The sequence below is a fragment of the Lissotriton vulgaris genome, chromosome 7 (genome assembly GCF_964263255.1).
Source record: "Lissotriton vulgaris chromosome 7, aLisVul1.2, whole genome shotgun sequence".
Lineage (NCBI taxonomy): Eukaryota > Metazoa > Chordata > Amphibia > Caudata > Salamandridae > Lissotriton > Lissotriton vulgaris.
Window position 1 is genome coordinate 319,841,435 of NC_141695.1, and position 25,253 is coordinate 319,866,687.

At 45.9% G+C, this 25,253-nt stretch overlaps 1 protein-coding gene across 1 annotated transcript in view; it reads right to left on the reverse strand.

Annotated features, from left to right (window-relative positions):
- The window catches only part of TBC1D17 (TBC1 domain family member 17), a 730,802-nt gene that overhangs the window by 133,819 nt on the left and 571,730 nt on the right, over positions 1-25,253 (reverse strand). Inside the window, exon 14 of the mRNA XM_086930148.1 lies at positions 13,737-13,834. Within this exon, the coding sequence (XP_086786274.1) occupies positions 13,737-13,834 (98 nt within the window). The remainder of the gene's footprint in view (positions 1-13,736; positions 13,835-25,253) is intronic.

Consider the following 25,253-nt stretch of genomic DNA (forward strand, 5'->3'; position numbering starts at 1 on the left):
TGACACAAACTATGCTCCCAAAAACAGGGCAGGTCCATGGCAAGTTAACCAACACAATACTCCTCGTCATATTACCCCAGGGCAAAATTGGAACCAAATGGGCAGACGAGGGCTTGGTGTATTAGCTAACAACTGTGGGCCCTTAGGAAATGTCAATTATAATGGAGGATGGCCAGGCATGCAGCAGAATGCATTGTACCCCAATACCCCTGCACCCATAGGCAATGTCAACTATAATGGAGGATGGCTGGGTACTCACCAGAATCCACCCTTTCCTATTACCCCTGCACCTAGATGGAATGCTCCTGTAAATGGTTGGGGCTTTGGGGCCCCATCTTACAACTGGGGAGTCAGCACCTCAAATAGGTTTGAGGCTCTAGCTGGCTTAGCTGATTGCGATTGACTTGATGAAGGGGCTTCGACAATGTCACGTAGCATAAATCACATATACTCTGGTTTGCATCTTGAAGTTGAACCTAAGCAGATTGCACTTGTTAAAACTTCTCAACAGCCACTGCATTTTGCTGACACAATGGCACGAACACCGCATTCAGATATAATTGGGCCAACCACACCACACCAGGTAACAGAGAAACTAGGTGTTATAGGAAGCACAAAAATCATTTGTTGGAACATTGCAGGTCTGAAAAAAAATCTTTCAGATCCGTCCTGGCATGATTATCTGGCTAGTGGGGATTTAATTATGTTCCAGGAAACCTGGGGGCTCGAGAACTACTTTAAGGTTGATTATAGATCTTTTTTCATCCCCGCAGTAAATACAAATGGGAAAAGACCCTCTGGCGGCCTAACAATTTGGGTGAAAATTATAGGAGGCTTGTCCTTTAAGCAAATTGATACAAATAATCCAGACCTCTTATTACTTGAGTTAAAAAATACTAAGGGTTGTAGCATTTACGTGATCAATATTTATAGTAGACCACATCGATCATGTAAAGAATCAACAGTTGTAACCCACCTGAGTAATATTGTGGCGGGGTTTGATCAAAATGCAAAAATGATTATAGGTGGCGATTTTAATAGAGGTTTTGAACCCATAATAGGTCTAGAAGACATCTATAAGGATGAGGACAGTGCCAACAATATCCCCTTAGTTGACACGAATTATAAAGCACCTTGTACAGTGAGTGCCTTACAACTATTGAATCTGACTATAGAATCAGGCCTGCGTGCCTGCAATGGGCGGTTGCCATCAGACTGCCCTAGTAAACCGACATTTACCAGAGGGGCAAATTCCAGCCACCTAGATTATTTACTAGTTTCTCTGAATTTGTGGCCCATGACCATCGACCTAATGGTGGATGATCGCACGGAAAGCGACCACTATCCTTTGACCTTATCTGTCCAGACTCAGATTTTTAAAACCCTTGACAAAAGCGTTAATAGTACAGTTTCCTTGCCACAGGACCCTCTAGTGGCAAATAACTGTAGATCCCTGAAGTGGCCAGTGGTATTAGACAACACAAAAATCATTAGTCAAATCTATAATGTATTTGTGAGGCATATGTCTTCTCTCTTAGAAAATAGTACTGTCATCCAAAATCCTTGTCTGACAGAATCCCATGAACATCTAATCAACCAACTTGGCGAGATCCTGACTAGGGCGGTAAAAAGATCACATAACGCCCAAAAGAGTAAACAAACTGGGATCACCTGGTATAACCAGGATTGCCGGAAAGCCAAAACAGACCTAATTACAGCGGTCAGGGGAGATTCAGCGGATAGTGTGAGAACTAAGAGAGCCCAGTATAAAAGAACTTTATTAAAGGCCAAAAAAGAGTGGGACGAAAGGGTTTGGTCAGGTTTGTTGGACGCATGTAAGTGCAAAGATCAGACCTCTTTCTGGAGCCTCATTGCTAGAGGCACCAGGGGGGCGACTGAATGCAAAGACAAATTTTTAGAGGAGAAAACATGGGTTGAGCATTTTACCTTGTTATATTCTTGTGAAAGCTCAGGCGAGAGTGAAGGTTGGGATAGTGTGTAGGCTCCTTTGGCAGCGCATGACATACCCCTTGTCTTCTCCTTAACCGAAACAATTTTAGCAATCAAGGCAGTCAAGTCAGGGAAAGCGCCAGGCCCTGACAGAATACCAGGTGATCTTTGGAAACACGAAAATTACATTTGGGCTCCTTATATCAATTTATTATCTAATGATATTGCCCGAGGAGCTCCTGTTCCGGAAACCTGGAAGGGGGCGGAGATTGTAACACTGTTCAAGAAGGGTGATAGGTCAAATCCTTCGCACTATCGGCCTATCAGCCTAATTGACGTGTTGCAAAAAATTTTTGCCCGGCAAGTCCTTGGTCGGCTCTCCTCTTGGATTGAAGAGCACTCTATTTATACAAAAATACCAGGCAGGTTTTAGATGCAAGATAAGCACTGTAGACCAGGTTTTTAGATTTTTATGTTTAGTCTGGAAATATACGATTATAAGGAGTTCCCATATATACGTGGCTTTTGTTGATTTGAAGGCAGCTTTCAACATGGTTCCAAGGGCAGCCCTATGAAGACACTAAATAAAATGGGTGTCCCTGGGAATATCCTTCAAATTTTAATCAGACTCCACGAGAATAACTACGCACGAGTTAGATGGGGACCGAATGGAGAAGTCAGTGAGAAAATAAAAATAGCAAAAGGGGTAAGGCAAGGGCGCGTAATGGCACCTACCTTATTCTCCTTATACGTCAATGACATCCCCGATACTCTTTTGGGCTGCGAGCATGACTCTCCCAAACTGAGCGGGCAAGCCGTTCCGGCATTATTGTTTGCAGACAACACAATTTTAATTTCACAGACACCCAGGGGGCTCCAAAACCTTTTAGATACATTCAGTCTGTATTGCCACGACAAGGAATTAGAAATTAATTCCTCAAAAACAAACGTTAGGACAATCAATCCCCATAAAGGTTTTAACAAGGTTTTTAAGATAAACAATGAACCTATTGAAGAAGTCCCCAATTTTAAATACCTGGGTATTATTTTAGACAGCGATGTTACATGGAAAACAAAACTGGAGAATTCAAAACTAAGGCTGACTCAAAACCAGGGTCCGATTTTAAAGAAGCATAAGAATAGCCATTTCAAAGCAGTCTCACCAGCTATTGAATTATTTAAATATAAAGTGCAATCATCTTCACTTTATGGCGCGGACCTTTGGGCCTATGCTTTAAAGGATACCTTTCGAGTGAGGGAAAACTCCTTCATTAGGCAACTTTTAGGGATACCTGGGTCAACACCACTGACACCCGTATTATGGGATCTTAACTTCCGACGTACTGACGACTATGCTTCTCTTCGTCCGCTGCTCTATTGGGTCCGCTTATGGTCCGTTGAAGAGCTGGCTGATTATAGAGAAGCATTGAAAGAGATATTGGCTATAAGGAACACCACACACTTGCCATGGTTAGAGTACGTCAAAAAATGGTTTGAAAAACTAGGGTTAAGCGACTTTTGGTTCGACCCTGATTCCCTCACAAACAGCTCAAAAAAGATCTTGAAGCAAAGGTACTGGGACTATATTAGAGATTCAGTGTTATCAAATCCCAGAACAGGGACCCTAACCTCGAATTTTTTTTAAATCAAAATGAATATGCAATTAGAGCCCCTTATGGATGAAATTTACCCTCCACTGGCTAAAAGCCTATATTTAAAGTTCCGGTATAGTATCCTGCAACTAAAAGAAAGGACAACCAGCTGGAACTGTAATAAGGGGTTGATCGGGGCCGCTGGCTCTGATATATGTGAGTTTTGCGAGATGGGGATGAAAGAGGATGAGTCCCATGTTTTATTTATATGCCCAGCATACCTTAAAGCCAGGAAAAAATGGCTTAAGCCAATCTGTAAAAGGTTAGGCCTCAGACAAATTAAGGTTGGACTCAGAATATTTAAAGGAGACACTGCACAACCGATTGTGTTCAGCCTAAGTCGTTTTCTCCTATGTGTAGCCTTGATTAGGAGGATGAAAAATCAAAAAACCTAATGAAATAGGCCACTTCATCATGTTATTGAGTCATCTGTTAGCTGCTAAAGTGCTGTTTGCTCCACTGTCCTGGTGTATATCATTTTAACAAAAACAGACGCCTAATTTATTGTTTTATTATTCTGTATATTTATCTAGTGTTCTGTATACTTGAGGGACCGATCAAGATCTAGCCAACCCCAATGTAGATGATTTGGAAAATGAATTGAATTTTATACATTTTATGCAAAGGAGATGTGTTGATATTTTTACCCACTGCTATTTTACTATTATGTACTGTGATATAATGTATTATGATTTAATGTATTGCATCTTACAAGGTTTTTTAAACCGAATAAAGATTGAAATGAAATGAAATGAAAGATAGGTTCTGCTGAAAAATAGCCTAGTTATGAATGGTGACCTTCTGTTTTTTATTTTTTGGGGGGAGGGGGTTACTCATCTGCTGGTGATCTTGTATCACTGGGACACTTTTTTCCAAAGTCCAGTGTATGTGCTCTGACCCCAACACATGTCAAAATTGGCATGAGACGCGATTCACACATTTGGATTTCCATTGAGGCCATCAAATATGCTGCAGAAATACACCTGTGGCATGGAAAGTTAAATGCCGCTTGTGGACCGCCTCACCTAATGTGAAATCCACTAAAGTGGCAGTAAAAACATGGCTTAAGGGCCACCAGTAGCAGCTATCACCCTACTGCACAGACATGTTAAAATCACCCTTTATACATGTAGGAAAATCTGATTTAAAATGTTAAATAAGTGACCCCAAAGCACACCTCACTGCCCACAAAGTAGGGAGCATATTATTTAAGAGTGAGACATGTTTGACATTAGAAATGGCATGTTCCCCCGGTTACTAGTCCCAAAATGGCCTTGCCATTTGTGAAGCTGCAGCTGGTACATAGGAAAAGTCATAGTATAGATTCTACACTTTATTCTATGACCTATATGAGCTACAGAATTCAAAGACTTATTTTTATATTTCATCAAACTAAATTCTAACGGAAAGTAGGATCATTATTAAATATATAGGAATTTGCATTAGATCTCCAGCAACTGCCCACACTGCCCTTGGCTGGAATTAGGTGTGAGAGTTGTGTGAAAACTGCTCCTATAACAGAGACAATGGTGTGGTGAGGTACTTTTATCACCTTGCAGGAAGTGGTGTTGTTTTCTTCACCCAGCAGGAAGACCAATAGACCCAGGAACTTATTTACCCCAAAGAGGCCTTCCCTGTCATAAGTAAATGTTAGGTGACACCTGGAAAGGCCCCAGCTTTTGTCCCCCAAATCAGGTTGGCGCCAAACCCAGTGGGAGGAAAGCTATCGGCCAAACCGTTCGGGTGAGGGCACAGTGGGATTGTTTGCAATAGGACAAACAGAAACTTCTGCAAAAGAGGGTAGGGTTGTCCCTGGGAACTTTTCCCCATTGGTTAGGGACTGCTCATCAGGGGGTGTAGCTCAGTCAGTGAGATTAGCGGGGTATGAATCTAAAATTTCATTTACAGTATGCCACTGGGTGGAGGGGTGAGATGATCAAGGTTTGGGATAGGCTCTTCTCATGAGTAACAAGATCAGCACTGATTTGATATAAGTGGGCCTCTATCTAGACTGCCACAGTGGGCAAAACACAATGTGTTGGAATGTTACCATGAGTGATTGCCAGTGGGTAGACTATTTGCAAGCATTCGTCCCATCATTTATTTGGTTTTTGATTGCTAGTTCTTCTTGAACGCCTACAGCAATGGGCAGAAGCTAGTAATGTTCTGTCTGACCTCCAATTTGGGTTTAGTGAAGGTCTGGGTACCATGGAACAAGGTCTAAATATGTCACTTCTTATGGGTAAATACGTGAAAGCTAAGGGGGGCAAGCTCTACATGGCTTATGTAGATTTGACCGCTGCTTTTGATTATGTTAGTCACGCCAAACTTTGGATTATCCTAATAGAAATGGGCGTGGATATCCCTATAGTTAACTTTATCAGAGATTCCTACACAAATGCTACGGCCAGAGTGCAGTTTGGCGCAGGCGGGGAGCTCACAGCACCGTTCAATGTAGAGAGGGGGGTTAGGCAGGGTTGTGTCCTGGCTCCCTTCCTCTTTACACTCTATACCAATGGTCTTGAAAAGCCATGTTAGAGAGGAGCCGGGACCTGCCGTTGCTAAAGAAGCGTCCAATACCTGCCCTACTCTACGCGGACAACGCTGTGATCTTAGCAAGAACCTCCCTAGAATTACAACGCACCCTTAATAGGTATAATGCATTCATGGCTAACTTAGAACTAAAAATCAACATAAAAAAGACATTTGTAATGAGCTATGGGGCTGGGCATAAGAAGCAGGAGGACATCTTCATAGAAAACGCGAAATTAGAACGAACTGTTACATACCCTTATTTAGGCATCTTAATTGACAATAAGGGTTCCTGGAGACAAGCAATATTCGCCAGGAAACTCCTCTTTGTTAGGGCGACTACCTCATTGGTCAATTTCGCCCAGAGGCTAGGCAGGAGGCACGCGGTAGAAATGCTTCAGATATAGCGTCTTGACGAGATAGCGCCTCTCTCTATCCGGTCTAAAAGAAATTTGCGTACTTCGGCACCTTGGTTCACCCCTGCGCTCCACGAGAGCAGAAGGCTCTGTAAGAAAGCGGAAAGAGCGTGGCACAAAAGCTACGATGTCTCATCAAAATAGACATATAAGGAACTTATCAAAGGGTATCATAAGGCTATTGTCACAGAGAAAAAATCTCACTTCTCCAAAAGAATCGAATCTGCAGCTAATATTAGCAAATACATTTCCATAATAGTCAAGGAATTCACCTCCCCCGCTTCTTTAATTTCTAAATTTTCACCTACAGAGCTATGGATCAAACAACTGGCTAGTTTTTTTGCTAAAAAGATCATAAGAATTCAGGCCTTCTTCGTGCCAACAGATTCTCTAAGAGACTTGGGCTCAAATCTCTCCGCGATTCATTCCCTCCCGGAGAGCCATACGCTCTCACTTTTTTTCTCCTTTATCTCCACAAATGTCACTGGATCTATTATCTAAATTAAAGTCCGGTTCTCCGTCAGATCCTTGCCCCGCAAAGTTCCTGGCCAAGATGGCACATATTATCAATCCCATCATCAATCCGGTCCTCAATGCCTCTCTTGAAACCGGCATTGTTCCCAGTCCATGGAAAATGGCTCATGTCCTTCCGCTACTGAAAAAACCTAATTTGGACCCCTTCGTACACTCTAATTACAGACCAATTTCGCTACTCCCTGCCTTTGCTAAAATTGTGGAAAAACATGTCCACTCTACTCTCTCGAACTTCCTTGAAACGCGAGATATTCCCCATCACACTCAGTCCGGGTTTCGCTCGAACCTAACCACAGAGACTGCTCTACTGGAAGTCCCTTAGTCTATAAAAGAGGTTCTGGACGGTGGAGGGAAGGCGATGTTGGTTATTCTCGATCTCTCTGCGGCCTTTGATACTGTCCCTCACAGCCGTCTTCTTTCAAGACTCCAGGGGATTGGTCTGAGAGGGACGGTATTCAACTGGTTTGAGTATTTCTTATCTGGTTGCCAACAATCGATTTGGCCCCCACCATTCTCTGCTCCAGTTCCTCCGCTGGATGTGGGAGTCCCACAGGGTTCGGTTTTGAGCCCCACTCTTTTTAATATTTATATGTCTTCCTTGGCTGATTTGGTGGAGCCCGGATTGTATCCTACGCCGACGATACGCAGCTTCTTTTCACCTGCGATAAGAACACAGACTCGGCGGTGATACCATCATGAGCTGCCTCGAGGCTGTTTTTTCATGGTTCCAACTGAACCAGCTAAGATGTAACTCTGATAAGTCAGAGATTCTTTTCTTCGGCTGTCCCCCTGATGCCAACTGGAAATCGTGGTGGCCTACCGATATGTACCCTCCATCATCTGCCACTTCTATGGCGAAAAATCTGGGTGTAAAAATTGATAATGGCCTGACCCTTAAACCCCAGATTCTTAGTGTAGTCGGCCAGTGTTTTGGCCTTCTACGAACCCTCAGGAAATTTCTTCCTTTTCTATCTCATGCTCACAGGAGGATTACGGTACAGGCTCTGATCCGTTCTAGGCTGGACTACGCCAACATACTTTATTTAGGCCTCCCTGAATATCTCCTTACACGCCTACAATCTGTACAGAATTCGGCGGCAAGAGCCATTTTTGGCCTTAGCCGTAGGGCTCACACCTCGGCTCTTCTGAATTCGCTTCACTGGCTGCCGGTGCGTAAACGCATTTATTTCAAGACTCTTATCACAGCCTTTAAATCTCTGCACGCACCGGGGCTGTCTACTTAAGGATAAGAGTGCAGTTCTATTTTCCTTCGAGATCTTTACGATCCGCCTCTCAAGCGCTGGCCATTGTTCCTGCAACCAAACGTGCGCGCATTGGAGGACGCTCATACAGATTGCTGGCTCCTCAACTATGGAACAAACTTCCCCTTTCCCTCAGGAAACTAGACAACTTGCTTTCCTTTAGGAAGGGGCCTAAGACCTGGCTGTTTGGACAGTAGTTCGCCTGTGTTTTCCTTAGCCATGCCTCCACAGATCTATATAGCGCCGTGCACTCTGCCCGAGTAGCCGAGCGCTCTACAAGACTCCCATTAACATAACATAACATACCAAACCAAATGCACTAGTACGGCAATATATGAGGCTGGAATCAGAGGCTTCTGTGGGGTATATGCTATACAGAAAGTGGAAAATGCTTTTTTGAGGTATTTGCTGGCAGATTCTCGAGGGACATCAACATATAACTGCCATGTGGAACTAGGAATACCCTATATTACTGACATAATAATAGCACAACCCATTCTATTATGGCATCGCATTTGGTCGCATCCCAAAACTGAATTCAATCGGGAGATACTGAAGGACTGCCTTGCCCTTGATCATGTCAATAAGATTGGGTGGCTCTTGTACGTGAAAAAGTTCTTAATTGACCTGGGCCTCTCAATGTACTATTCCAATCCAGCGTTGATAGCTCAGATCCCGAGGAAACAGTTTAAAAAGCAGTGCATGGGGCATTTGAAGGGGCTTAGATTGCTTACTGAAATTAACAAGCCTTCAGTACAATTCAATCTAATGATCTAAACCACTCTAACGATACAACCATATCTGACTTTCAATTTAAATGGGTATGAGAGATTTGTGCTAATACGCTTCGGGATGAATATATTCCATCACTTGATATCCTTTCCGAAAGAGAATGACTGGACAAAGGTTTTGTCATTTTGCCCTTGCGATGGCATTTCTGCCCAGTCGACAATGCATGTGGTCTTGTTCTGCAAGTTCTACAAGGAGTGGAGGGGAAGATGGATAAAACCAATTTTAAGAATTTTTGGCCTGAGATTATGTCACCCAGACTGGAAATAGAGTGTTTTGCGAAAAAATATTGCGCAATTCCTGAAAATTTGTATTAGGCATAGGAAAAATCTTGAATAGTAAGACATATCGTAAATATCTAAATTGCGAATAAGGTCCTTTTTAAATCAAATGCTATCACCTTTTAATTGTCGTTCTCCAGATCTTGTTCATGTTTTTAATTCGCTTGAATGAATTTCAATTCCTGAATGAGCAGATATTTTAAATATTTAATGTATATAGCGAACATATTGCAATTTTGAAATGTAAATTGTATTTTTTCACTACTGTACTTTTATGTTTTTTTTATATCTTACGAAAACCGAATAAAGGAATTGATTGATTGATTGATTGATTGCTAGTGAAATTCCTGAAAACCTGAGAATGGCTCAGCTTCTCAAGCATATTACTGACAACATTTGTGAATTCCAAAACATAGTAAAATTGTACCCATTCAAGGATTACTTCTACTGATGTAAATGTACTACTTTTTTGGTAAAACGAACAAAATATATATACAACTACAATAACCAACAAAGACACAGCAGCCCCGACGCTAGGTCCCCAGACCTAACTCTAAAACCAAGAATACATTTATTTAGGGGTTGCCACACCCAAGCCCCCTCCTACCCAAAGCTATGCCTCTGGTGTACAGGAATCTACCCAACCCATAGGCTTGTAAATCGTACAAAGCTGAACCCTCACTCAGCATTCCTAAGAAGTCTTTCTGGACCTGCAGAAGAACGGAAGAGGACTGGACCTGCTGTCTGTGACCAGTGAGGAGCTCTGAAGGACTGAACATGGTCTGCCTTATGCCCAAGACGAAAAAGTGGACTCGAAGGGTCAGTTGGCTGACCTCTTATGTGGCTACCGTGACACAAAAAGCTGCAGGAGACCTTATATCTACAATTTCCAGCTGACCAGTGGCAACTGAAACGTGGACTACACTCTGCCAGTGGCATCTGCCTGGCACCATGAGAGTCTTTAGGTGACACTGAGGTTACGGGAGCGTAGGCGTGGGCTCCTGTGGTTGCTTGGGCACCAGGAAAATGTTTGAAAACATTTGAAAACGTGAAAAATAAATGGCCACCAGTCATGCGACATTGAATTGAATTTCACATTCATACCCTTGAAAGGCTCCAGCATTTCTGGAAAAATAACAACATTCCTTTCTGTTTTGGAACTTAGAAACTTTTTCAAGCAAAAACCTTAAAAGCTCTAGATCCTTAGTGGGCCCAACCTGCGGCAGTTATTCAGCCAGCAGTTCCACGCAGCAGCTACAATTTCAGATCTGTCCCACAAGGGATACAATTTTTTTCTTCAAAACAATGACAATGTCTCTTTTTGAGGTAGGACATTATAACTTTTTTAAACTTTCTAACTTCAAGACTTTCACTAGAACCAATACACTTGCCGTATCTAACCATGGCTCCATTGCAGTCAGTCTCAAATATCGTCTAGGTCCTGTTCTACAACGTCCATAGACTATCTTTGGTGACTTGTGATTTTTGGTAATATTTTCAATCAAATGTTTAAAACTTCATGTAGCTGGTTCCACTTATTGGATTTTGTTGTTTTGGTCTTATGCTTTCTCTTTAGAATTGGAAGTGGGATTGTATGGTGCTTTGTGTGACTTTTTCTGCAGTGTATGCACTGCTTAAATACTTTATACAGTGCTTTGATTTAAGCCTGACTGCTTTGTGTCAGGATACCAGGGACTGAGCAAATGTTTAATTTATTTAATTTGTTTGACATGTAGCAGGTGGTGGCCTTATGTTGTGAAGCAGACACTGGTCCACAACAAATAATATCCACTTTCCTACAGGTTCAACCAAGGCCGCATCTGGAGACGCAGTAAAGGTATAGTTGATTGATCAAATGGCTCCATGGGACTGATAGGTACATCACAGGGAGGATGATGAGCTGTACTAAAGATTTGAAGTATAGCCAGGTTTAAGGGTGCAATTTGCCGAGGGTTAGCTGAAGGCACCGGAAACTCTAGGTACAAATAATCCATTATAGGCAACTGATCCCATGACAACGCAGATGCCAGGGCAGGGTAAGTGGACTCTGACTTCCAGAACGATCCTAAGAATAGGAACTACATCTGGGAGAAGACAAATCCCTTTTGTAGTGATTCAAACCCTTTTGTAGTGATTCTTACACTTGGGAGGACTTCTCCCTGAATTACTCACTTTTCATGCACCTATCTGCAGAAGGTGATCTGGATCAAAAATCCTTCTGCAGGGATCAGCCATATAGTGTTGGGGCATCTCAATCTGCAGTCACATCCAAGAACATAACAGGACACTTGTCACAGGATTTGGACTTGTCCTTGGGAGTAACTCATCATTAACAAATGTCACAGGGAAGGCGATCAATAATTAGTTTTTTACATGTATGGCAAGACTTGAACACAAAGCAGAGGGGATGAAAGTTCCCTCACAAATAACTAGGTTCACTACTTAAGAAGGTTTGAGAGGTCTGGCGAAAGAAATTATAAGAGGAGGAAGATATGGATCTGCTTTGACAAGAGCACAGGATCTTTTTTTTTACTGATAAGCTCATTGTGATGCCTCATGCCACCGCTTGTGCTGGCAGTAGTTCATTTTTCCATGCACTTATCAATGCAGTCTGACAACTGCAGGAGACTCATAAGGTGAACCCTAGGCTTATGTGATGTACCAGAAGGGTCTGCACATGTGTGTGACTCATTCTATAACATGACTTGAACTGGCATAATCGCAAGTGGAATGGCACGGGGAACATGAGGGAATTCTTTGTCTCTGCACCCATTAAATATTACATACATAGATGCAAAGAAGTTGTCATCAGGAGCACAAGAGTGTCATCTGGAAGAGGGTACAGGGGTCTTGATACCTTCCAGGCATTCCACAATATGTGGGTAAAGTTGCTGATTGTGCGCCATGCAGGTGGATCCCTGTCCTCTTTGAAAGACAGTCTGGATCACCGCCTGCAGTGAAAGGCAGACTGGTGGCTTTTAACAGCCAGTTCATCTTTCACTAAGGTGTTGTTCACAGGTGTTACTATTGTACGTGCTGTGAAAGGGTGCACAGCCGAGATCTGTGCCTGGCATCACACTTAATTAAGGGTGAATAAAAGCACACAGGAGGACTTTGTGCCCTACCGGTAATGCAGCTTCAAGCGAACATTATCATTCCCACCACACTTCAGTATCTGGAATTCTGCAATGAGAGTATAACACTCTCTTGAAATTGAGGTTACAGCAAATAAAACTATGCATACTGACAAAAAATTGGGACAAGATGTATTGTTGTGAAGGAAAATACTGATTTTGTGGGGGACAGGTAGAAGAATCTACAATACTTGTGTTACCTGCTTGTACATTCTACAACAGTATTAGAAAAAAAATGTTGTACGAGGAATTCAAATAACCCGACCAACCATTTTACAATAGAGTTTTCATTAATCGAGAGTACAAGCATTGATACCGTCACCTAGTACAACTATTTTCGGATATAAGTTTGGGAAAGAGATATGTGTTGTCATTTATAATATCCACACTTTTTCAGTTTCAATGGCAACTAGGTTGCATAACAAGTGTCTCTTCTTGAGTAAATAAGTAAATATGAACAAAGACTGCTTGATATCATCTCATGTGACTTTATCTTTCTGAGCATGCATGATCAATATTTTTATCAGTTCTATTTTATAAGTGTAAACAGTGCATCTATTTCTGTATATATAAATATTAATTTGTGTTCGATTTTAAGGCTTTCTTGATAAGATATAGACTCTTTGTGAATAGTACTTCTGTCTGATGTCCAGGAGAAGTCTATGTACAAGAGACTGATTTGATTTGAATATGACATTAGGCGTTAAGAGAAATCAATATCTGTCAAACAAACTAGGAAGATTATAGGCCAACCTCCCGGCTTTATTTTCGCTACTCAAAAACTTGCTTCCATGAGCCCAAGACAAAAAAAAGCAGCCTTTTATTAAATCAATTAGAAAGAGGTTTTTCTCTAATCAAATAGTTGTTTAGAGATGAAAAAAAGGTCATCTCAGGTTGTTTGCAGAACAGATTAGCCTCAGGGAGTTTCTATGACAGACAGTGGGGCATACAGACAGTTAACCAGGGCAAGAGAAGCAACAGCAAAGATAACCACAGATGTTAGAGAGGAAAGGGAAGAACAATGAGAATTTGCTCAGTCTGGCTGAACACTATTTCATAGGTTTGCTACGATGTACATAGACATTTCAAAAAGCAAGCACAACATAGAGCTTTCTCAATGAGACACCAGCTGGTTTGAGATTTCTAAAGCTGTTACAAATCACAGCGACAGACCAGAGTGCATTACCTCCCAGAGTTGAAGAATATCGATAAAGGAAAATTCACGTTTGAACCAGATCAAAAGCCACCGGAAGACAAAGCACAAGCTGCCCGAGTCCTTTGAATCTGAAAGACAAATTGAAGAGAGCATGAGATCTAAAGACGATGGCACACCACTACAGCATTCGTACTGAGCTTCAGTAGAGACAAACCCAAGGACCTTTGTGAGGGAAATAAGATAGCCCAATCTCCTAATACAAGGCACTTCCTCTTCATACATTACATGTGAAAATGAACAGTAGCAGCGCCTCGCTACCTTATGGGAAAGTAGCCATGTATTCAACTAGTGCCCTTTATGAACAAGTTACTTACCTTTGGTAACGCTTTATTTGGTAGAGATTATATCTAGCTGCAGACTCCTTTACCTATGAATTTCCTCAGGCATCAGACTGCATCCAGAAGACTTTTTGGAGCAGTACCCCAGTGCGCCGGTAGGTGCAGCGATTGCCTTCGCATGGCATAGTCCGTGCTGGAAGTGATGTCTGCGGCAACTATATCGGCACACAGTCAGGCAGGCTGACGTCAATTACTTTTCACGACTTTCCACGGCAGAAGCGTAGAGCCATGAAACGCACTGACACTGGTATGTCCAAACTAGGGCCCTGAAAGAGATGAGCCCTGACCCTAGAAATCTGTCCACAGAGCTAGGAGGATGGGTGAGTCAGTAAGGAATCTGAGGCAAGATATAGTCTGCCAGATAAGGCATTACTGAATGCAAGTAACATCAGTATCATCTGATGGAGACTTCTAGCCGCAGATTCCTTACTTTTGAATAGATACCGGAGCAATACAATCCCCAGAGGAGGGTCAGTGGACCAATTTCAGACTAGGAAGTCCTGTTGGACAGAATGGAGGAAGTGCCCATCTCCACGAACCTGAATGTGCAGACAGTAATGTTTGGTGAACGTGTGCAGGGAAGCACACATTGCTGCCTGGCAGGGTCCAGAACTGGACCTCTGCAAACTAGTGCAGTGGTCGCAGCTTTAGCTCTGGTGGAATGGGCTCACAAGCCTTCAGTAGACTGCTTCTTGGCCCATGCGTGGCAGATTTTGATGCAAAGCACAACCAATCGAGAGATGGTTCCCTTCTGCACCTCCAACCTTTCTTCACACCAACATACCCTATGAAGAGTTAGTCGTCCACCTGGAACTCCCATGTGCGGTCAAGGCAGACTGGAGTTTCTCCTTTTCTTTAGAATGATGTAGAGGAGCGCAGAAGGTAGGTAGGGTGATGGACTGTCCTACATGGAATGGTGTGACCAATTTCGGCAGACCGGAGGCCCTTATGCAAAGCACTACTTTGTCATACAGATAGACGGCTGCTTGGATGACAATCCCTTCAGCTCACTCAGTGTACAGGCGGATGTAATGGCCACCAGCAAGGCTGTTTTGAGCGTGAGGCACCTGAGTGGAGAGTTGTGCAGAGGCTCAAAACACAGCACACATCAAAAATGTCAGAACCAAATGATGGTCTCACAGATCCCTTAACAATGATTAAGGGGAAAAACAGGTGGATTAGAACTTTTAAAAACCTATGTACGGTACAGGATTTAAACAAGGAGGGTTGGTCAGGCAGCTGAAAGAAGGCAGACAGAGCAGAAAGATAAGGGAAAGGGAAAGAGCAAAAAGCAAAACTTCAGAAAGAGGGGGAGAACGGGGATCAATGGACTTTTCTGCACACCATGCCATAAATGTTTTTCAACTGCAGGCATTTACTGTCTTGGTGGCGTCACGCCTGGCTGCCAGAATCACATTACAGACTTCAGGAGGAAAGTCGAATGCTGTCAACTGCTGCCGCTCAATCTCCACGCAAGGAGGAGTGTGGAATGGTTTGGGTGGAGAACTCTTCCCTGGTGCTATGACAGAAAATCCTCCCAAAGTGACAGCATGATCAGAGGATCGATGGCCATGCTCAGTAGCTTGGGATGCCAGACTCTCTGTGCTGAGTTCGGAGCCAGAAGAATGACTTGGGCCCAGTCATTCTTTATCTTCTAGAGAACTGTGGGCAGGAGTGGTATGGGTAGAAAGGTGTACATGAAGCCTGTGATCCACTTTAGATGAAAAGCATCTCCAAGCGAGAGTCCCCATTGGACACTACAGCACGCAAAAATGATGACATAGTGCGCTCTCGACAGAGGTCAAACTGATCTAACAAAGGCTCTCCCAACTGTTAAAAGAGACCCTGCACCTCCCCCGGCTGGAGATGCCATTTGTAATCCTCTAGGCATCGACAGCTGAGTTTGTCCACCTTTGCGTTCAGCGAAACTGCCAGGTGTTGAACCACCAGTGAATTGCCCCACTGCTCCAGCCACGTCCAGAGATGCAGGGCCTCTTGCCAAAGGGTCCACGCTCACACCCAGCCCTATTTGTTGCAGTAACACATGGTGGTAGTGTTGTCTGTGTGCACTTGCACTGGCCTTCCCTTGATGGAAGGTAGAAGGCTTTCAACGTGAGTCGGATTGCACAGTGCTCCAACAGGTTGTAGTGATTCCGCAGGAGACCGGAGTCCTTTGATATCCACCTCTCATAGATGGCTGCCTCCATCCCAGGAGTGATGCATTTGTAACTACTGTGAGATCTGGTTAGGGAAGGGAGAGGGGTCTGCTGCTGATTCAATTGCGGTTTGTTAGCCACCACTACAGAGCTTTCGCAGTTCACTCCAAGATTTGGACAATGTCGGAGCGGTTCCCCATATGCTTTGCCCATTGGAACTTCAAGTCCCACTGCAGAGCCCACATATGTCATTGGGCATGAGATACCAACAGGATGCAGGAGGCCATGAGTCCCAACAGCCTCATGGTCTGCCTCATCAAAATCCAGGATAGAGGCTTAAACATCGGTATCATAGACTGAATATCTTTGACTCACCAGTCGGAATGATAAGCCCAAAATTGCACTGTATCCAGAACAGCCCCGATGAAAGAGAGCATCTGACAGAGTGACAGCTGTAACTTTGGCATATTGATAGTGAACCCCAGCAAGTGCAGGAGGTTCCCCGTGGTCTAGAGGTGGGAGATGACAGCCGGGGGCTAGCCCGCCTTCAAAAAGCAGTCGTCAAGATAGGAATGCAGGAAGCTGGTTCTGCATATATTAGACCAATGTAAGGTATAGTGTGCACAGAGTCCAGTGGAACACAGAGGTTTTACAGAGGCCAAAATAGATCATTTTAATGATCTTCTTTGTCAGTCAGTCATAAGCTTTTATTCGATATGCAGAGATATCTTATAAGCACATTTATAATACAATCAATACAATGTACAAAAAAAAATCATTGCCACAAGAAGTCAGTATGAAATATTAAAAGAGATAAAAGGATATAAAAGACCGTTAATAAATTAGCTAAAAAGAGAATTAAACAGCTACTGACAATCTCTTACATCGAATGAGCCAAAACTGCTTTAAAAATTTAGCTATTCCGCACACAATGGGGGGGGGGGGAGTGTCCGTGCTTAGGATACGCAAGGCTACTGAATGACTGCGTGTGCCCATATTTCGGCAGAGTGGTTTCAGCCAGAAGCTCCTAGGCCTTGCATAATCCGGGCATTCAAATAAAACATGCGCAATGGACTCAACCTTACTTGGGCAACATGCACAGTTAGGGGAAGTACGGGCCGCTAATGACCATTTCGATACCAGAGCACCTAGCGGGAGGGAACCAACTCTAAATTTAAAATAAAGAGATCGGTCAAAGGGGAGGGTGATCAAGTCCAGATAGGGTTCAATGGCCAGGGTGTCTTTAATTTGTAGAAAGGCGGCAGTGGACCTGCAGTGGTTGGAGCTTGTGATTAGACGCTCCGCAGTCCATTTCCAATAAAGCGCCTTGACAACTTCTTTTGGGGGGGCTGAACGGGATGACCAGCAATCTCCTAGTCCGATATTCTCCAAAAGCTTTTTGGTGTCATTTAACCATCTTATCTTAGCCCAACCCCCCTGGCTCATTATATCTCCCAGGGCATCAGCATAGGATTTTAATTCTTCGCTCCTCCAGATCCGTGTCCACAACAGGAGCGGGCGAAGCTGGGCCTGATCTTTGATGTTTTTGCATCCCGTGTCCATCCACACTGGTACTGATGGTGTGCTCAGTGGAACAGAAATGAAGGATTTTAAAAGCTTGCTCTCTGCTGTGACTAGGGCATCCAGTCGGCAGTGGCCCCACAGTTCTGCCCCGTACAAGGCTGATGTCGCTACTTTGGCCTTGTAGATGTCCAGTACTGGGGTAAGTGATCTCCTAGTTGAGGCTCTGTATTCCCTCATGAGAGCTCCTCCTACTCTCTTGTGGTTAAGGACCATTTTTTCAATGTGGTTTGCCCAAGTCATCCTGTCCGTAATCCGGATACCAAGGTAGTCGAATTCGGCTACTTTCTCTAGGGGGATAGAGTTGAGTGTAGGTGGGCGGCCCAATTTTTTAGGTGGATTAACAACTAAGTATTTCGTTTTGTCCACATTTATTATTAGCCCTTTTGCATCACAGAACTCCTGGAATCGTGTTAATAGTTTCTGCAGGCCTTGTGGGGTCTTCGAGATCAGGAGCGTGTCATCCGCAAAAAGCAGGGTTGGGATGCGGACACCTCCAAGACAGGGGGCGTCGGCTGGTTCTTGTTGAAGATGTTTTACCACCCCATTCAGATATAACGAGAATAGGGTGGGTGCCAAGACGCAGCCCTGTCTTACGCCCCTAGACACTGGTATCTTCTCAGTGAGCTCTCCGTTTTTACCCCAGCGGACCTGTGCAAAAGTGTGGGCATGAAGGCTTATGAGAAGGGACAAGATGTAAGGTGGTAATCCCAACTCATGAAGGACCCTCCAAAGCTCTTCCCGGGGAACTAGGTCAAAGGCAGTCTTCAAGTCTATAAAGGCTAAGTAAAGACTACCCTTGCCTAGTTCCACCACCTTCCACCCCAAAAGGGACAGCCTAAACACCTGCTCTATAGTCCCCATACCAGCCCGGAAACCTGCCTGAAAGTCTGATAAGATTTTATTCTCCTCCACCCAATGGAGAATCCTACCAAGGATAGCTTTACCAGCTATCTTTTGGGTGGAGTCTATCAGACTTATGGGGCGATAGTTGCCCGGGGTTTCCCTACACCCTTTTTTATAAATAGGGACAACCACCGCCCCTTTCCAGGATTCTGGCACTACTCCTCCCCTCATAATATCATTTAGGAGAGCTGCTATGATCCTTCCCCATTCCGCTGGGTAAGCCCTCATGAGATCACCCGGAAGGCCGTCCGGGCCCGGTGCCTTGCGTGGTGCTACCCAGCCTATAACCCCCTCGATCTCTAAGGGAGTGAAGAGGTCATAGGCATGAGGTTCAATTGCCAGTGTGAGGTCCCTCCCCACAGACAGATCCCCATCTGGTGGGAGGTATAGGGACCCAAAGTGTTTTACCCAGTTTTGAGGCGGGATGTTGCAGGGTCTCATGGCTGCGTCGGATTTGCTCCGTTTACTTATAAGATTCCAAAAGACCCCTGAATCCCTGATTTTCCTAGCCTGGAGTAGGTCTTCCCAATATTTATCTTCCCACTCCCTTTTAGCCAAATTAAGGGACTTTTTATAGGCCTTCCTTGCTTCCTGGATCACACTTTGGGATTTGGATTTGACCGCCTCAACTAACTTTGCCTTTTGGCCCCTACATGCTTGGGTGTACCACCCCTCAACTGGTTTTTTAGTTCCTGTATTGCCCGGCTTTTTAGAGTACAGGGTAAACACGTTGGTTAAGGCTTCAATCAGGGAGACAAATAACCCACTCGCTTTACCCACCCCTTCTAGGGAGGTTCCGAGAGATGTTACCGCACGGTTTAGATGGGATTGAATTTCCCCAACCTTTGCCTCGGATAAGACCAGTTTCGCCCATTTAATTCTTCTACCACATGGGGTGACTTCCGATTCATCTAGTGGTACAGGTGCCAGGTTGACGTTGGCCCTCCTTAAGGGTTGCCACCATTGTTCCATTGTTAGGGAGAGTGAGTTGTGATCACTTTCTGTCGAAGGGACCACCTGCATGTCCCTTACATAAGACCATAAGCACACGTCTATTAGAATATAATCCAGCCTAGAGGTGTGCCCTGGTCTATTGTAGGTATGGGCACCTCCCCTATCCGAGGAAGTCCTCCCATTCGCTGCCCTTAGATTAAATTCAAGACTCAGGGAGTATATCTGGAGCGCCACTTCTGTCCACCTTTTGATCGGTGGGATGTCCAGTGCCGGGATCCCCCACCTAGCATCCTCCTCATCTTGGTCGAGGGAAACGTCCGAGCCCAAGGGCTCGAACGTGCAGTTCATATCACCTGCAACCAAGGTGCGTGTCTTATGGGGGGTGTCGTTTAACAGGGTCTCGAGGAGAGCTATTACTGGAGACTTTCTCCCACCCTTTGTACCCCGTGCATACACATTATAGATATTTAGAACAATTCTTCCCCTTTGGTCTATAAGGATGATATTTTGTATGTCCGGGGAACCTCTGGGAGAGTCCACTACTCTACAGTTTAGAGAAGCCGCGACCCAGATAAGAAGGCCGCCCGAAGGTCGGCCTCTCCCAGATTCCGAGACTCGCGCAGGAGAGGAATATGAGGAAAATCCCACCCTATGGGGCGGCACCAGGCTCCATTTTCCTGAAAGAGGCACAAGGAGTGCTCATCAACCCATGCGGTAAAATCTGGAAGAACCAGTTTTCCTGCAATCCCTGCGACATTCCAGCTGAAAACCTTAAAGACTAGGTCCGTCACAGCTGGAAGGTCGCTGGGCGCCTGGAAGCCCCTATCTGTAGGACTCCTCCTAAATATCCGAGGAGAGCAGGGATCTTGTGGAATTGCTATAGAGTCTCCCAATCCACTTGCAAGGTTTGTTTGGGTGGGTGGTGCTCCTGCTGGGTCTACTCTGCTCGCTGTTTCCAGTCAGCAGGGGCCAATTGCCCACATTTGATTCTCCCTATTGCCCCCTACAACCCCAACCCAATTTTGGCCAGAATTAGGGGAACTTACACTTCCTCCATTAGGGCTAACAAGGTGCCTAGGATAAAAATATGAAAGGTCTACCAGTTTAACCCCCGGGGCCCCCATATTTTTGATAGGAGTACAGATGGATGGTACTACTCTGGGGTCTTGGAAGTTTATGATTACACAATCCCCCTCCTGCATTTTTTTCCCTTGCCCCACCCATCCCACTCTGCGGACACTTAGGATAATGCCGTCCACACCCAGGGGGATTGGCTTGTTTGCCTTCAGCCAGTGGATACACTTATTCTTGAGTGATTGATGGTTTTCCAACTGGCCATCCTTTAGGGGAGGCACATTAACCATGACAGCAACAAAAGGTTGACAGTCTGGTGGGAGATTAATCGGGGGGATCCGTCGTGGTGGATTACTGGGGGCCGGTGGGGAGGTAGTTGGGGCAGAATGTTGGGTTACAGGCCTAGGGGCTATCCCTGTCGTTAACCCACTGGGTTTGCTGCTCCCCTCTGTTTTTTGTTGGACTTCCTTTTTACCACTAGTTGTCTGTTGCTATTTTTGTGGAAGAGGCTATGACTTATTTTTCTCAGGCTCTGTATGTGTTAAGAGTCCCTTGTGACTTGGGCCTGCTTTGGGATGGGGAGGAGATTTAGGAGTTGGGATTACTGGACTATTAGGAATAGCTTTGTTTTGAGATGTTAGGGGCTTAGGGCCACTATGACATGGTAGTTTATTCCCCTTTGCACCCACGTCCTTATTTCCAGTCACTCTAGTTATTTGTTTGATTGTTGTTTTGAGTGAGTGAAACCCGTCCAGGGTTGACTGCTCTAGTTTGTCAATCCTCTCCCCTAGGCCCTTGACTTGTGTTAGTAACGGTTTCAAGAGGGTATATACCTTCTCCAGAATATTTTCAACTGCTACTAAGTCAGTTGACTTGGAGACCTTGGCTGAGTGTGACCCCTTAGGAGAGATCAGTACATCCCCTTCTATATCTGTTTCGTTCAGCATAGGGGCACCCCTTGTAGTTCTCGTACTAGATACAGGAGACTTCTTTACCCTTTGGTAGAGGGCGGCCTGTCTCACTAGCCTACCCTTCTTGCGTTTACGCGACTTTTTACCTAAGGGGAGAAACTCCTGCCTAATATCTGGAGTCACGGTGATAGGTGAAGCCCCAACTAACTTCCCGTCTGATGTAACTGTGGGGGGTACAAGCGATTTGGGGGACTCAGGATCTCTAATGACATCACTTGTCGGAATAGGTGGTGATGATGTGGACAGATTACTAGGACCACCGTCTTCCATTGTAACTATAGGTAGAAGAGCGGCCAGATTTTCCAGCCTATCTATATTTTGCTCTATACCAGTCAAATGGGGGGGTTCTGAGGGAACGCCGACCACACTAGGAGGGGTACCCGCTTGAACCCGGACGATGGCAGGTGTGAGCGACTGGGCGACTGCCCCCAAGGATGAGCGTCTTGAGGGGAGGTATACTTCAGATAGACGCCGCTCAGACATGGCGATCTCCTTTTCAATCACCGCCGCTACCCTGGTGATAAAGCGGTCCATTGTTCCTATGACAGGGCTCGCGGCATTTGATCCCCTGTCAACTTCGCCCCTGAGAGGCTTTCCTGAACGGGTAGACATGGTTTGGGCAACAGAACGGGGACAGGCACCGGGCATATGTCCTCACGGCTGGTGGAAATGAAAGGGACGTGGCCCAGCCCAGCCTCTGTCGGCCCCTGACGGCCACAGACGGCCCGCCCTCTGCCCGGGCTCCGCCCGGCGTCGCCCGCGCGCGTCCCGCGACGCGGAGGTCAAGGCTCCGCTTTGTAGCGCCTCCGGGCGCGAAGACAGCGGGGACGGACAGGAAGTCCGCGCAAAGCCCACTGGGAGCTGTAGTCTCCAGCCGCTCCTGGATGTCGATGGCGGCGAGACTTACAGCGTTGGCAACCCAGGGGCAGAGGCAGAGTGCTGGCGTGTGGTCAGGTAGGCTGTGTGCGCTGAAAATGACCCCCGCTCCACCGAGGTCAAGGCTCCGCTTTGTAGCGCCTCCGGGCGCGAAGACAGCGGGGACAGGAAGTCCGCGCAAAGCCCACTGGGAGCTGTAGTCTCCAGCCGCTCCTGGATGTCGATGGCGGCGAGACTTACAGCGTTGGCAACCCAGGGGCAGAGGCAGAGTGCTGGCGTGTGGTCAGGTAGGCTGTGTGCGCTGAAAATGACCCCCGCTCCACCGAGGTCAAGGCTCCGCTTTGTAGCGCCTCCGGGCGCGAAGACAGCGGGGACAGGAAGTCCGCGCAAAGCCCACTGGGAGCTGTAGTCTCCAGCCGCTCCTGGATGTCGATGGCGGCGAGACTTACAGCGTTGGCAATCCAGGGGCAGAGGCAGAGTGCTGGCGTGTGGTCAGGTAGGCTGTGTGCGCTGAAAATGACCCCCGCTCCACCGAGGTCAAGGCTCCGCTTTGTAGCGCCTCCGGGCGCGAAGACAGCGGGGACAGGAAGTCCGCGCAAAGCCCACTGGGAGCTGTAGTCTCCAGCCGCTCCTGGATGTCGATGGCGGCGAGACTTACAGCGTTGGCAACCCAGGGGCAGAGGCAGAGTGCTGGCGTGTGGTCAGGTAGGCTGTGTGCGCTGAAAATGACCCCCGCTCCACCGAGGTCAAGGCTCCGCTTTGTAGCGCCTCCGGGCGCGAAGACAGCGGGGACAGGAAGTCCGCGCAAAGCCCACTGGGAGCTGTAGTCTCCAGCCGCTCCTGGATGTCGATGGCGGCGAGACTTACAGCGTTGGCAACCCAGGGGCAGAGGCAGAGTGCTGGCGTGTGGTCAGGTAGGCTGTGTGCGCTGAAAATGACCTTCTTTGTGGTAGTGTGGCTGAGCAGTTAGGCTTATCAGAGGGCTTTGTTAAGCATTTATTGTACACACTCAAGCAAGAAATAACTACACACACACAAGACCAAATCCAATACCACTGGTTTATAGTAATAAATAATGTAGGAAGCTGGCTCTGTATATGGTATACCACTAAGTGGTTATATCGTGCACAGAGTCCAGAGATTCCCCCAGAAGTGTACAGGGTTCAATGTAAACCCAAAGTGCTCTATTTGTGGTAGTGTGGGCGAGCAGCCTAATGCCTAACACAGAGTGCAAGACATTTGTTGTGCACAGTGACTAACCACACGACTCAAAAAGAAGATCTACACCAATTTTAGAAAAACAGGCTTCTTTCAGTTCACCTTGCTCCTTTTTGGCCTTACCAGTGCCCCTCAGGTGTTCACAAAGACGGTTACAGTTTATCTGCTGAGATTAGGGATTTTGATGTTCCCCTGTGGAAAAGTAGGTTTCTGTTGAAGTACCTCCCCCAACACTTTTTGCCTGGCTTTTGATGCAATTTTGACTGTAGAGTACTGGGTCCTTGCTGTCCAGGTTCCCAGTACCAGTGTTCTTTCCCTACAACTGTACCACGAATGGCAGCTTAAGCCCCCCTTAAGCTTTAAGTTTAAGCGGCACCCTGGTACCTAGACCATGGGGACTGAAGAGGGTCTCCTAGGAACCCCTCACCAGAGTCATGCTGACTGCCACTGCAGCCTATATGCCTTGGTGCCGACAAAAACAACAAAGGACGACATGGGGCACCCTGCCTGTGTGCCATGTCCAAGCATTATTGCCCAAGCTATAGGTAAGTCTCCCCTCTAACAGGTTTACAAGCCCTAAGGCAGGGTGCACTATATATCAGGTGTGGGCATATTTGCCTGAGCAGATATGCCCCTAAAATATCTAAGTCTGTTCTTAAATGTTGTAAGTGCCAGCGAAGCCATAGAGAGTGCATGGGCTGGAAACTCAACAACTCAAGTTCTCCAGCACCATGATGGCTTCACTAAACACAGGAGTGTTGGTACCAAACAACTCCCCTCAAAAACCCACACTGATACCAGTGTGGGATTTATAGAACATGTACCCAGAGGGCACCTCCGAGATACTCCCTGAAAACCTACCAACCCTGGTGTCGTCTCTTGTCTGGCTTTCGGCAGCCTGCCACCACCAGACATGTTTCTGGACCCCTGGGTTGAGTGCCCCTGCTCTCTCGGGCCAGAAACAAAGCACATCTTGGGTGTAGATGTCACCCCTCCTCCCCCAGGATGAGCACAGTGTCTGAAAGGGGAGCTTCAAAGGGCTGGCCTCCTCTGTAATGCGACCCCAGCCTGTGCTGCTAGCAGCAGATGGCAGCACCTGGTTTGAAGCCCCACTTTTGCCGGGAGAACCGGCTGAAAAGCTTAGGAAGAATAGAAGGTGTGCCCCCCTTCGCCAACTCCACCCTCCAGGTGCTGGTGGCGAAGTAAAGCACACTTTTCAGTGCCCACCATGTAGAGGATGGTGAGACTTATCCAATCAGGGCTAGGGTCCAATCAGTGGCATATAGTGGTTGTAGACACCACAGGTAAGGACCCCATTTGTCTCTACCTTGTACTCCCCTGTAACAACCCTAAATCTAGTATTTCAGGTGGTTCCCCCAGACCCTGAATTCAGAATCCTGACAACCTAAGAAG